This window comes from Maylandia zebra, linkage group LG6 (genome assembly GCF_041146795.1).
Source record: "Maylandia zebra isolate NMK-2024a linkage group LG6, Mzebra_GT3a, whole genome shotgun sequence".
In the NCBI taxonomy this organism is placed as follows: domain Eukaryota; kingdom Metazoa; phylum Chordata; class Actinopteri; order Cichliformes; family Cichlidae; genus Maylandia; species Maylandia zebra.
Window position 1 is genome coordinate 9,267,958 of NC_135172.1, and position 15,022 is coordinate 9,282,979.

At 42.3% G+C, this 15,022-nt stretch overlaps 1 protein-coding gene across 4 annotated transcripts in view; it reads right to left on the reverse strand.

Annotated features, from left to right (window-relative positions):
- Positions 1-744: 744 nt before the first annotated feature.
- nacc1b (nucleus accumbens associated 1, BEN and BTB (POZ) domain containing b) overlaps positions 745-15,022 on the reverse strand; it is a 37,028-nt gene continuing 22,750 nt past the window's right edge. For all 4 annotated transcript variants that reach the window (XM_004574437.4, XM_004574436.4, XM_004574435.4 and 1 more), the window contains one exon: positions 745-13,881. In XM_004574437.4, the coding sequence (XP_004574494.3) occupies positions 13,553-13,881 (329 nt within the window). In that variant the 3' untranslated portion in view covers positions 745-13,552. The remainder of the gene's footprint in view (positions 13,882-15,022) is intronic.

Sequence of the window (15,022 nt, forward strand, 5' to 3'; positions counted from 1 at the left end):
ATTGAATGTTTCACTACCCAATGGCAGCACATCTTCTGCTGTGTCTGGGAAACTATTTATTCATTTCAGTTTCATTTAAAGACCACACTAAGAAGTAAAACACAGCAGAAAAACAGTAAATAATCATGGATGTTGACCTCTGGTAGAGCAAGTTGTGATGTCATAAACTGTAGGTTTTACATCTGCATCTTGTTACTGTCGCTGTTACCATGCCCAGACTAGCATTTAGTTCAAAACGACCACTTTTACAGATGCACTCTCTCACATTACCTAGCACAATTGTTTGCTGAGTCTCTCACAAAACCCAGTACTCACATCATATTACTAATAAGTATTTACTTGATGGAGCATATTTCTGTTAGTTCACTACCTAAGACTCCAAGCTTCTGCTTTTATTTCTTATTTCTAGCCAAATGTAACCTCTTGAGCTGAGTGCAGATTTCTGTCTGCAGTTCCTCTCATGACCACTTGAGGCTCCCCAGTGACACCCATTATTAACTTTAAGTTTACATCCTGGTACAAAAAAAAAAAGGTTTTAGTCTCTAAAGCTAGTTTCCAATCTCATTTTATGAGTAAAAGATGAGGTTTTTATTTGTATGATGTGAATATGATAAACATGGGACCTGGATATACAGTAGTGGTCACACTGAATGAGGTCACATGTTTTTAAAGTAACCACCTTTTCAGATGGTGATGCATTTTGGACAAAAGTAAATCGCAGCAAATAAAGACACAACGCCGCTGTAAGGTCAGTCCTGTTTGTTACAAACCTTTTATTAAGATATTCAGATTTCTTCCTCATTTTTAATCAGTCTGGTTTCTTTTTCTCTTTACAGTAGTTAATGTGCAATTATCTTTATTACTGGGTCACAGTTAGGAATTCACAAAGTTATTGGCACTTGGAACACATGAGGGAAACACTGGCATGTACAAGGAGAGCAGGGTGGGGGGTGGGGGCTGATTCGAGGGAGCATCTGGGCAATCATCTGTATGGAGTTCAGGGGGAAGAGGGGGCAGGGCTTGGGTAAAGGTCTGTGGGGAGAGGTGTGTGTGTGGTGGGGTGAGGTTGGGTATTTTTCTTTGACATCAGTAGATGCTACTGCATTGTTTTTGTTATTTTTATATATTTATATATATTTTTTAAACTTCCAAAAGCTGTCATTTCACTTTTCCTTTTTTTTCTGGGCTATGAAGAATAATAAAGAATAATACCTCATGCTGCGAGTGCACATCTAACAATCAAACTTTGATAGTGCTTCTATGTCATAATGTACAGTTTATATATTTATATATTTATAGTGGAAGAAAAAAAAGGAGAAAAGAAAGATCTGCAGACTGTTTTCACCCAACAACACCAGAGACAAGAAATAAAACTTAAAAACAAAAAAAAGTCATTCACGGTTGCTATGATCATATGTAAGCCCCGCCCCCGTTTCTGAAGCATGATTCTGAGGTAAGACTGTGTTGACATGGACTCCCAGCTTGTGTCCCGTTTCTGTAAAAACCCTGCACTGTATGCATTCAAATGGCCCGAGAGCGCTCTGCTGAGGCTCCTGGGTTTGTTCCTGAAAAACAAAAAAAGTATGTACCTGCTTTGTAACGGCAGCCACAGCAGTTCAGAAGCTGCTCGCAGCACTGAGATATCTGTGGGGATTAAGGTCTGCTATGGCTGAGAGCTCCCGAGGTAAACTGGTACTTTTTCTTTTTTTTTCTTTTTTTTTTGAAAAACTGCATCAGCGACACGAAGACGCACACACGCACACGTGTCCTGCAGCACCTCCAGAGAGTGTGCGGGTGCGAGCTTCGGCATCTCAGAGGTTTGCCTGTTTTGTATTCATGTATACATATACAGTATATATATAGATATTTATGCATCTGTGAGCATGTGTGTTGTCTCTGGTGTGTGGGGATTTGGGGAAAGAGAAGAGTAAATGTTTCTGATAGACGACTACAGACCAGCAGACAGCAGAAAAAAGACTCGCACAGCTCAAGGACCGTATCGGAGGTCGGGAGAAGGGGTGAGAGAGGTCAGGTCCGCTACGCCGAGGAAGAAGTGGAGGAAAGCTGGCTGAGCAGAGGGATGGAAGGCGAGACACAAACCAAGAGGCTTCACTTCAGGATTACAATCTTGTATAGTCTTGCGTCCACTTCCTGTTCACTATTCTCAAGTTTAGCCCGTTTTTAACCACACAACAAAAGTGTCGACAGTCTCAGCAGGGCCCCTACACAGGAAAAATCCACCCTCGATTTCTACAACTTCGACTTGTCAAGTGTTCAGACATCCTCTGTCTTTTGGGGGTGTTTTGGCCTTTTGTCCATCAGTTTTTGTTTTCCTTTCTGGAATATGTTATGGCTTTGTACTTTGGTTTTGTGAGTCTATAATCCATACAGTTTAAAAAGAAAACTTTGCTCTTCAGCATTAAACCTGCACTAGTGCAAATTTGTTCAAATAGTGACAAACCATCAGAGAATTATCTCCCTGCTGGGAAGTAACTTATTTAATACTCTACTTTTAAACTATTTAGCTTCTATTTTGTATTCTTGCACCACAAAACACTTCTTCACATTTACACTAACAGGTGCACTCAAAACTGAAAATGAGTAGAGACACCAAACATTTGGTAGCCAAGCGGAGGATATGTTGTTAGCACAGATAATGATGCTACGGCTAGCTAGCTAGCTAGCTTTTTCCCCATGAGCATTAACATTTAACGTTAACATCGCATGTGCAATGTTAATGCCCTGTTTGGTATTTATGTGTTAAATAGTCCTGACTGTAAAAGAATTTGGTTGTTAGCATCATTAGTGCAGATACTGACAATTGTGCTAGCTAGCTAAACAGTACTTTTTTTACTTTAATGCATTAATGACTGTTAAATTGTTACAGTGACTGTAAAATAATATCATTTTTCAGCATTTCAACTATTTTTAAATATCTTTTTAAAAATATTCGACATATCATGGCAGGTGCAGTGAAACACTGGAATCATCATTTTTGCTCACAGCCCAGACACAGGCTTCGTTTAGCAGTTATAAAGCCAAAATTTTCAAACAGTAGACCAAAACCAAAGCTAAGAAAGTTGGCACAAGGGAGGATTTTTCCTTTCGTATTTTGACCGCACATTAAAAATTTGTTGAACAAAAAGTGAATACAAGTGTCAAAAAGATAATACAGTGTCCATGCATCAGATAAACTGGATGGAATTTTTAGCCCAAAAAGACACTCGAGTACATCTGAAAAAAATCACTTTCTTAAAAAGTTCTTAATAATTTGAATACATATAATTGGTTTTACTTTCAAGCTCAAAACTCTCGATTGACCCTGAACCAGTAAACCATCAAATTCTTATTGTACGATCGTTCCTCTATTGGTGATTTCTTTTGTTCATTTCCACTTCCATATACGTGTAGGAACCCTGTTTGAATCAGCAAGACCAGACTTCACCCTTTGTTGGTAACCCTCACCCAACTCCCACCCACCCACCTACCTACCCGCCTGCGTTCAATTGCAATCCATTCCCACATGGGTGAAGGATGATCATCATTTTTACACTTTACAAGAGAAAATAAACATACAAAATAAAAAGGGAAGTACAAAAATGTAAAAACAATTCAAATAAGCCCCCCCAACCCACCCCAAAAAACAAAAAACAAAACAAAACTCACATTACATCTACAATTGTCAACCTTACATCAACAAACGTCCCTCTTCTGATGCCGACATCCAAACCACAGACAGGAAGTGACACGGTGAGTGTGCTCGGAAAGGTGCAGAGGGCTTTGGCTCTACTTAACAATTGAGCTCTTGCCCAAAGGTGCTTTTCTTTTGTATTTTTAAGGGGGAAAAAGATGACTCCACTTTCTCCATGTCACTTTTGTTCCTCGCTGTGGATCGGACGCCGAGACAGAGATCAGGAATGAAAAACATGTGGAGTGACTCGTGGATGGAGGATGGAAGCAGGAAAACGGCTGCAGTGCTCTTTTCTTTTGGAAGTCATGTCGGCAACATTTCAATCTGCTGACAGCTTTTATTTGGCATCGCAGACATTTTGGCAGGTTTGAATTGGATTTGTAAAATGAGCAGCAGTAGCCTCCAGCAGGCCTGCTGTTAAGGTGCTCGGATAAAAACAGTGATCGAGACTCTTTGATTACAATCATAGCTTTTGTGGGATCACTGTTTCTTGGGATCCTGCCACCTGGTGGTTTTGGCACTTACTGCAGCTTCTGAGCCCCCCCCCCCCTCACCAATTCTCTGAAGCTGCAGTAGCTGTAATTAGCCCCCAGGTGACGTTTTAAAGAGGAAAAAAAAACATTCAAGCAACAATAGCTTATTCTTTGTGGAAAAGCTGGTCAAGTAAACTTACTTTGGGTCGATTTGTGGTGTAAGTTTATGCAGGCTTGGCAAAGACTCTGATCTGAATTATGCAAAGACAACAGCGAATAAGCTTTCATCCATGAAAGGACAGTTTTTTTAAACAGACATTCAGACGCTTTGCCTTAAAATGATGTGAGCCCGCCACAGTTTTGTTTGCCTCAGCTCTCCATCCATTTTTCAGTCCGTCCTGATCATGTCCCGACAACGGCTGCAGTACAGTAAAAAACAAACATCTGGTCCAGCATTACACCGCCTCTCCAACCCTCCCCGCCCACAGCACCTCAATCATACAACAATCGCAATGCAAAAATATGTGGTTCTCTTTCTCTATTTTACAGCTAACCAGCTTTGACTCTTTTTTAACACAACTTGGCAACTCTACATACAGGTGTTAATGTCTTATTAGTAGCATCTCCTTTAAAAATAACTTTCAAAAACTACAGTACGCTTGCTCGAATGTAAAAAACAACAACAACAAAAAAACAAACAAACACGATGAAAAAAAAAACTGTAAAACTCAAACAACCAAGCTTTTAGCACTTTGCTCTGGCCCCGCTCAACCTCGAGTTAGAAAACTGTGCTCAGGCATAGCTGCCCTACAAAGGGGCAAAAACTACAACCGACTTTAAAAGGTCAAAGGTGACAGATGATCTTTAAATCTTATATGCTAAAGAAAAACGACAATAATAAAAAAAAAGATATTCTGTGATATACAGCCTATCATACTAGGACGTCCGAGGCTTACTGTTCAGGTTCATACAGTTTTTTTCTCTTTGCACGTCTAAGAGTGTTTAAAACTTCTGTCTCGTCTCTCCGTAGCACTCGGCTACTTGGTTGTAACATTCCCTCCAAAACGAAGAGTAAATAAAACAGATATGAATAAAAATATCCCTTAGCTCTGCTCGCTGGAAGTACGCCAACTTTACAGGAACTGTGAAGTTCTGGACCGATACCCAATAACCCATTCAGATATTTTTTTTCCAACTGTTAATGTTTTTTTTTTATTATTTCAATCTTTGTGCCAAAAATCATTATAAAACATAACTGCCCTCTTTTAGAGCCTTTCAGCTCTTCAGTGTCTTTTTGAACATCTTATCAATGGAAATTAATCGGACAACAAATAAACATTGATCACTGATATCTGCACCTGCTGTTACCAGTCAGCAGGGTTGATATCAACCATTATTTGTATATTTTAGAGCATCCATATGAATCTATCTTGAGAATCCTGGTTCTGAAAGCCAACTCGAGCCTCCGTGCACCCAGCTGACTTCCCAAACCTCCAGATGACCAGGTCAAGCACCATCAGACAGCAGAAACTCCATCAAAAAGCTTCCCTCTAATCACGACTCCTGCACTTTGTTCTCCTGCCTGCCTCTGTGGAAAATTTAAGACATGCAGACTGTTGTGTTAAAACAACGCTGTAGGCTAACGGCTGCCTCAGTAGCTGCTTTTGGACCAAACCAGACCTACCAGTCTTTGATCTGGTTGCATTTGCACCAGTAATACAAACTCTGAAGTGATGTATTTCCCAGGCCAGTGCTTGGTAATTTCCAATCACCTCCTGTTGTGGTCTTTTCATTTCCTGTAATCCCACTCTATCTAGTTTATCACTAGGCAGCAAGTTGAAGGGAAATGCTAGCAGGGACTATGTATTCACATCATGTTCTTTGTTTCAGAGAGGTTCGAGACAGCCTGGACTTCACTGTCAGTTCACTTCTCTGCGTTTTGGTCCATTTTTAAGGCTAATATAAGGAGCTGTTCTTTACATGCCTAACCTTTTACCACCATTTACTTTTGCTGGCCCTGCATTTGCATGTTCAGCTGCTCAAAATACACTTACATCCTGACTAATCACATTACATTTCCCTCACTGAAAGTTCCTCGAATGTTGCGGAAGAACTTAATTCCCAGGAGGACATAAAGAAAAAAGACCTTAAAAATGGAGCTCTATGAGCGACGAAGGACCCGCAATTTGTGTAAAAAGTGGGGTACATCATCCGTTGTTCCCAAAACTAAGGTACAAAAGCAACTAGTATCTCCCAACCTATGACCCTGTGTAGGATGTTCTTATATGAAAAGGATACAAAACCTCTCTCTGCTACATAATTACACATATTATTGCTTTTTTCCAAATTCTGAATAATTCAAGGACTACGTCTAGAGTTCTCCTTTTTGATGCCACTTCTGGGACAGTCTTGATGTTTCTACAAACAATTTGGAATATATTTTTTTTTTTTTTATCCAATTTGTGTCAGGAAAACAAAGAACTCTTCATTACAAGCTTTCAGCTTGCTATCTCATCTTTTAACATTTAGCCAGTGCAAGATTGATGGAACGACAGATAAAGATTGGCCGGTGCCATCGGGAAATGTCATCTTATTTGTGGATGGGCCAATGGCGGTCAGCAAGGCAAATATTGATACAGTGGTGCATCCAGAGCCCTTTAAACTGCCTTGTTCAAACAGTCCAAATATCCAATGATATTCAATTGAGCATCACCGAGGAAAGGACGAAAACAAGCAAATATTTACATTTGGAAGCAGAACAGAAGTGGGAACCAGTGATTCTGATGATTCAGCTGATAAACTAATTCATGCTATGGTGATCGATTGATCATGTCAGCTCTGGTTCTTGCACACAGTTTGCCATATAATGAAGATGGAGGTGATATTTTGCTTAAAGAGGTCACATGTAGAAAATAAAGTTGTGTTTCAGTGTACTGTGAAACACTGTAAACTCACACTGCCCCTTATTACGAAGCTCAAATGGTCTCACACTGTCACACCATCACACTGCAGTGCTTCAAAAGAATTCAGCCAAATCCGTTTCTGGACATTAAAGGTATTACTTAAATATTTAAAAAATTAGTGCAATTTTAACTTTGTGGGGTTAAAAAAAAAGGCGCTGAAAGGTCACGTCTTTATCTGGATCCCAGTCGGCGTCCACTAACTGGGTGCTCTTCTTATCAAGCCTTTTTAAGAGATTTAAGCAAATCTACCGTTTATTCATTCAAGCCCCAACCCCACCCTTCTGCAAAATGTCACGCTACATAAACAAACAAGCACCTAAGTATTTATCGTGGTGGCACAGGGCCACGGAGAGACAATCACCACATCCTCCTCCCTGTCATTAGTCTCCTCTCTCGTCCTCTCTCCTCTCACTCCTGTGTCTTTGTCTGGATTGAGGCTTTGCTCGTGTGACGGCAGAATGCCGCAATGCCTCGTCTGTCCTGGGAGATTCTTAACAAACATCTCCTCCTCAAGAAGAACAGCAGCACCGCCGCCGCCTCCCCCTCCTCCTCTTCCCCTTACTGCTCAAGTCTTAGATAATTATAATTATTTCTCACTTGGTCACTTGGTTCAACAGTCTGGTTGATATTCACCTCATGATTGGCTGCGTCTCTCATGTGGACACTCTGATTGGCTGGCCACAGCAGCCAAGGGAATATGGGGACAGATAGACCTTCCTCATCAATAGTGTGATTATTAAAAGGTGCGGTTAAAACAAAAGAAGACAGTCGGACCACGGCGTCCACGCGCGCACACATACACACACACACACACAGCACTGACGTGCTCGGTCAAATGTACCTACGCCCAATTAGTTTCAGATTTGCATTCGAATAGCTCATATGTATGCACACACGCACGCATGCAGCAACATATTTGGCAGCCTGTTCTCTTGTTGTTATAGACAGCTCACCCACACACACACAAACACAGATTTACACACACAGACCCACACACAGAAGTGGATACAGATATACAGGAGGGGAGAGTTTGGCAGGGATTTGCATTCTGTGAAGAAAATGGAGTCGAGACAGAAATGAAGCAGTGGTCGATGGAAAATGATGGTTCACGTAATGAAGCAACAAGGGACCCACACTATTTAGCTGCTTCCTTTGTGTGTGTATGTGTGAGAGCGACCTAGGGCGGCAGCAAAGAAGAGAGAGAGAGAAATGTATACATAAAGAGGCGGCGAGACAGAAAGATGTAAACAAAGAGAATGGAAAACAGAGAGACAGGCGAGGACACGGAGAAAAGAGGGAGGGAAGAAGACGAGAGAAAAAACAATTGGGGAGATGAAGAGAGGGGTGGGGAGAGGAAGAGAGGGGGGTGGGAAGTGTCAGAGTCCTGGCTGCAGTTTTGCTGCTGTCCCATGCAGGAGTACAGGATGTTTAAAAGGCAGCAGCAACTGGACATCTGGGAGGAAATTTGTAGATTAAAAATCCCCTACTGCAAAAAAATCTGAGTGTTGGAGATTTGCGTTACTTATAAGGGATTTTTATGTTTTTAAAAAAATATCCAGGAAGAGTCGAGCTGTAGTCATGACATGCAGCGTGCCCGCAACACATCTGCACGTTTGATATCATACACATATACAGACTCTGTGCTGTGTATATGTCACTCTGCAGGTGTGTGTGTGTGTGTGTGAGAGACAGGGGGAAAAAGAAAGGTATGCCGCTCTCGGAGGCAGACAAAAACAAACAGCCACTCATCTCAACCTCTGTGCACATACCACCCACACACCCACACACACACACACACACACACACACACACACACACACACACAGACCTTGCAGAGCTGAGCACCCAAACCACCCACACACAGTGACAGACATGCGCAGTCGCCCCATGAAGCCAGACACACACGTATGCAGCACATAGATCGAGACGCAGACCCAGCCTGGCATAGGCATGCGCATCACACACACACACACACACACACACACACACACACACACACACACACACACACAGTACCACTGTCAAAAGCTCTTTCTAGTGAGGAGGCAGACATTAACATGCCATAAATGGAGATAGAGGGAAGCGAGAGGAGAGGAAAAAAACTGCATACATACATTAATATGCGCACACACACACACACATTAAAAGCACACCCACACATTCTGTTCGCCCACAGATACACACACACACACGCACACACAAAGCCTTTACAAACAGCTCCCCAACCCACCCTGCAAGAAACCACACACACACACACACGTACATACACAGCCGTATGCATGCATGCATTCACACCAAATCATCCGAGCGTCCCAGCCACCACCCTCCCCCCCTCTTCATCCGTCCCTCTTCTCTATGGAGGCTTACACTGTCCTCTCCTTCCCTCTCCATCTCTCCCAGATTCTTTTTGATTCCCTCATTTAAGACAGTGCTCTTACACAAAACACTGCGAATGAGCCAACGCACAGAAAAAGAAAGCAAAACAAAAAAAGTGCAAACTGTCCATCCCCCCCCCTCCCTCTCCATCCTATATCTTTCTCTTTTTCTTTCCTTGTTCATGTCTCACACTTGTTCTGTCCCCAGGTATCGAACTTGGTAGAGTCTCTGTGGATCGTACCATGTGGTCCATCACAGAGGGTGGGGCAAGGCGCCTCCCCACTTCCTCCTCTTGGCCTTTAGGTGCTTGTCTCAAGACTAAGGGTTCTTTGACTAATAGCATTTGATTTACATCTAAATATGTATATTAAAAAAAAACAAACAAACACATAAACATCTTTCCTCATAAAACAGGTTTTAAAAAGCAGACAATTTTTTTTCATAACACTGATCTATAAAAACTGGTTTCGTTCAACGCGCCCCAGAGGTTGCTTTTTTTGGTTCCACACTAAGATCTTGTACAGGGTTGTTTCTGCGTTTCGCTTAAGAGACAGTCTGACTACAGACTCTTTGCTTTGCGTGTGCGAGCGTGTGTCTGTATGTGTGTGGGCGGTGGGTAGAGTCACAACAGCAATATGAAACTGTGACAATGATATTAAACAGTTCAAATAGCTCCACTTGCCCACTTCACTAGCATTAAGGTGCTTCAGGTTTCTTCTATCGCAAAAACACGGGCCACGTATGATTAGGAAAAAGAAATAAAACCTGTGTCCCGTTTGGGTTTTGCCGTGCTCAAAAAACAAAAAATCCACATTTTTGATGTGTTTGTCACAGTGGAAAATTGAAAGTAACGCACGCAGGAAGACAGGAATTAAGAAAGGGGGAATATTTAAAGTGACAAAAGATTTTAGCAAAGCCTGACTGACACTGGGATTTAGAGGAACAATGAAAACTGAGATCAAAGATGCATTAATCTGCTATTTAGGTTTGATTGTGGGCTGATCCATTTGGTTCCATTCTTAATTGCTCTGTGTGGAGGCATTTCGAGCCTGCTACTCTTAACTTTGACTAAATCTAATAAAAAGTTCTTCCGTCACTCTCATTAGGTTTGCTTTAACAATTCTTAGAAAGCTTTTATTAAACTTGGAGTAATGTAACAGGGTTATCTCCATTAACTCCATTAATATTATTTGACCTCACCTGTCTCTTGTCAGCACCAGTCGCAGCACTATTTCAGTCTTGATTCAGTCTCAAGACTGAAAGAGTAGCATCAGTGCACACCTGTGCTGTCTATTCAATTACAAGTTATAGCAGGATAAAGATTTTCACATATTTTTCTGGATGTGCAGGTATATACAGTCTCAGTCCTCTCCATTGCAGCACCAACTGTCATACTGCAGTTCACCTCACTGCCAACTTAGTGACTTTGCTGGAACATTTAGCGCCATTTACTGACCTTTTCCTCAAAAAAAAAAAAAAAAAAACTCCTAGCAAAAAGCGCTACTTCACAGATCTTCACCACCTACAAGAACTCCCCTCAGAGTCAGATGCATCTCTCTCCTCCTGCTGCTTAGCGAAGCACCAACCAAAATCTGAGCTCTGCGTGATACAACAATGCATTTCACAAACTAGCACTGCGCTCTGAGACCGCTAAGAATATTGTAAACAATAAAGTGGAAGTCGCTCTTTCCATTTCTACATCGCTTCAAGGATGATTTTCTTTTTCAATAAAGAATAACATATATGGAAATACAGATTCATCTGTGATGCCAATATTGCCCAATCAATATGTATCAGTCAGGCTCTAGTTATTAGTTCATTGTTATTGATTGCCACTGCTTTGATTTGAACAGGCAAGATTAAAGGACTGAAATTAAAAGCTGGTTATAAAACACACTGAACATCCATTTCAGGCAGCACAGTGGCATTGATGATCAGAGTACCAGTGGGACTAAATCAAACGTTCCTCTGGACCTGCATTCAACTTCAAACTGAACAAGAGCAGAAAGCCCTTTCCAGGGTTTTCTTGATGACTGTATTCAGCTGCGTTGCCAAAGCTGAAGGCCAGTTTTTTTTAAAAGAAAAGATCTACTTCTGCACTCTTGTTCTTTTTTTTCTTGAAAGCTACCACTCACACACGCAAGTACCAAAAGCAACCATGACTGCAACGACTTTCAGGGTTGTTTCTATGCCAACATTTCTCTGACTTCTATCATTTAGCAGCTTTCCTTTTTTTGTCATTATAAGCACTTATAAAGCCAGGAATTTCACTTTCAAACAGACGCGCACAACTTTGAGCCACTTTTCTATCTGCTGCATTCTCCTCAAACACAAAATGTATCTGAAACGTATCGCTTCGATGCGATTCCCCTTTAATTCCCACGTCGCTCTGGTGTACTGTAGCCGATGCAGCTGACAGCCCCCAAATGCGTATTAGCGCATGTATGTGTGCTCACTGCAGTGATGGGTGAATGAATCGCCCAAGCGTGTGTGAAACGCTCTGTCTGGCCTCCCTCTCTCTCTCACACTCTCTGCGGCAGCACAAACTGTGCGGCCATTCAGACGCACACCTACATGCGCGCACGGAGCCGTGCTGCTCGCCATGTACCGCCGTCTGAATTAGCACCTTTGTCTGTGCCAGGCGAGCACATATCCAGGCGGGCAGAGCCTGAGGAAGCCCGTTCCGTTAATATTCTCGGAGAAATCAATTTAAACATGAGCTGACATGAAAAGAGCACCGCCGCTGTATCCTCTCACACACACACACACACACACACACACACACACACACACACACACACTCAATTTGTCACTAAGCTCACAGGCAGAAACTCGCTTTAAGACAATTCTCGACGTTCGTTCAGATTTTTTTTTAAAAAGGGGAGAGGGGGAGTTAAACAAACTTAGAGATTGGATTCTAGCTTTTTCTTATTTTTCTCTTTTTTGCCTTTTTTAAAATAAAGCCACACCGTTTTCTCAGTCCGATACATACAAAAACTTAGTTCGATTGTACTCATACCGCAGGAAATAACACAGTGCATTTATCACACGCAAACTCTTTTACAATCATCGGTAACAAATTTCCTCTCCTTCAGGAGTCTCGGCAAACATCACACACAAAGGTGACAAAAAAAACAGAAAAAGTAAACAAACTGATATTTTATTTTTTGTTTTTTTAGAGTTTAACGGCCAAAATGTGGGGAAGGTTTGGGAGGGGGGAAGGTTATTGATTAGGCTTTAAACTCGCTAACAAATCTGAACATATCACCAGCCAATCGAAAAGCTGCTGTCCAAGTCAGAGCATTTCTCTGAAGACCAGTAGGTCAGCTTCCCGGCATGGCCAGCTGGGGTTAAAGAGCAGGCTGAGGTCGAGGAGATCATAAACCATGCCAATATACATATTAATATTCATTTCAACCCCTGACCTCACCGAGCCCAAACACTCAGAGAAGCTTTCATCTGGCAGATGAAACAAAGCAAACCAAAACAACAAAACAAAAAGGGCTCGGCGCAACCTCACTCAGCTGCATCTCGAATGCTTCGCCACGCATACATTCAATATCAAAAACAACAGTGTTACCGAAGTTTGGAGAAGGAGCCTTCTCCAAACTGGATTACCCCTCCCCGCCCCCCTTCCCCTAGGGAATGTCTGTGATTATGGTAAGAAAAGGTTTTTAGTGACAGTACACACTCTTAAAAACATAAAAAAATAAAGGCTGAAATCAGGTTTCTAAAGGTTGCAGAAGGATGAGGAACTGGGGGGGAGCGAACCTCCTTCTGCTACCTTTCACCATCTCTCTCCACAAGAGCATTCAAGAACAAACTGCAGAGATTCATTCTGAGCTGTGGAGACAGACAGAAACGTGGACAAACAAAGGAAGGCAAGCAGAACAAACTGAAGAAACATATCCCCAAACATAAAGCGGGCTAGGGGAGGAGTGATTACTGTCAAGACCAGAGTGGCCATCGTTCTGTTCTCATCACCCCAGAGATATTCCACCCCTCCTTCCATCAATCTGTCCATTCTATCTATCTGTCCGTTCACTCACTCAAAACAAAGTGCTGCTATCTCCCCCCGCCCCCTGCAGGCCGTCTGCCGGCGTGGCTCCGCTTCCCGCTTCGCTGTTGTTGGCTGCTGCCGCTGCAGCCACGGCTTCCAGTGAGGCGGGGTCAAAGCCTTGCTCCGTCCCCAACGCGTCGGCCTCCATCTTCACGCTGTCGGCCAGGAACGCGGAGTAGGCGTCGCTGTCGGCCATCAGCAGTTTCAGTTTGGGGATCCAGCTCTTGCGGACGACGCGGCGGGCGTTGGTGCACATGTCGGCAGCGATGGCGTTCATTTCGCTCTCCTTGAAGCTCGGTGCGAAATTCTGGCAGTAGACTGGAGCGAGGCAAAGAGTATGTAAAGGGACAATAAGAGGAAATGATGGGAGAGAAAAACATATGGCAGAGAAACGCAGAAACGCATTAGAGCCTAAATTCTAAAGCTGCAGCTTTGCATACTGACATGCAATCACAGACTGTATATAAACATAGGCCAGTGTGATGTCATTGATTTGTAGACTTTAATTTTGAACAAAGGGGAACCTTTGGGTACATCATACTATTTATTCATCTCTGGCTCTCTTCCACAGCATGTTTTTTGTTCTCTCTTCCTTCTCTCACCCAAACTGGTCCCTGAGCCTGGTCCTGCTGGAGGTTTCTTTCTGTTAAAAGGGAGTTTTTCCTTCCCACTTTCACCAAAGTGCTTGTTCATAGGGGGTCATATGATTGTTGGGTTTTTCTCTGTATGTATTATTGTAGAGTCTACCTTACAATATAAAGAACCTTGAGGCGATTGTTGTTGTGATTTGGCGCTGCATAAATAAAATTGAATTGAATTGAACTGAACTTGAGGCTGGCTCCAAAAGCAAGTATCATAGACTCCCAAGCCCAATTTGTCTTCTGTAGCTAATGTACATTTTCATAACAACTGTTATAGTTTGCCCTCATATTTATTAGCGTTTAAAACTCTGGGTGTGCTTGCTTTATGTGACTAGTTGATGCTGGTAAAGGCGACTGTAGCTTCCAGCTCTCTGCTCGGCCTCAGAGCCACTAATTTGAGTCACTTAACTGGATGTCTAGACATGGAGTTTTGGTGTTGGTGTACTGTGAGGAAATTCTACTATAAATATCTGACAAGTCTCCTTGCTTTCTGTGCAGTCAATTCAGTGAATTGAGTGAAATTTTAGTGCGTTATTTGTAGGCTATTTAGCATTAATTAGCAGGTATCTGTACCTGGGCCATGTCAATGACAATCCTTTGTGCTAGCGTTAGCTTTTAACTGAGCACATTACCCTCTTCTTTAAATGTGGTCACTTCTTGCTTCAAACTGAAACAGACAGCGGTGACCAAAAAAGCTAACATACCATTTCAAAATGGCACTTCACAGCACAAAAGGTTACAATGGGTTGTGTACATCTTTTATATACAGTCTATGATGCAGAAGCCTGAACTTTGACATTTTAGTCACCAGAAAGCAA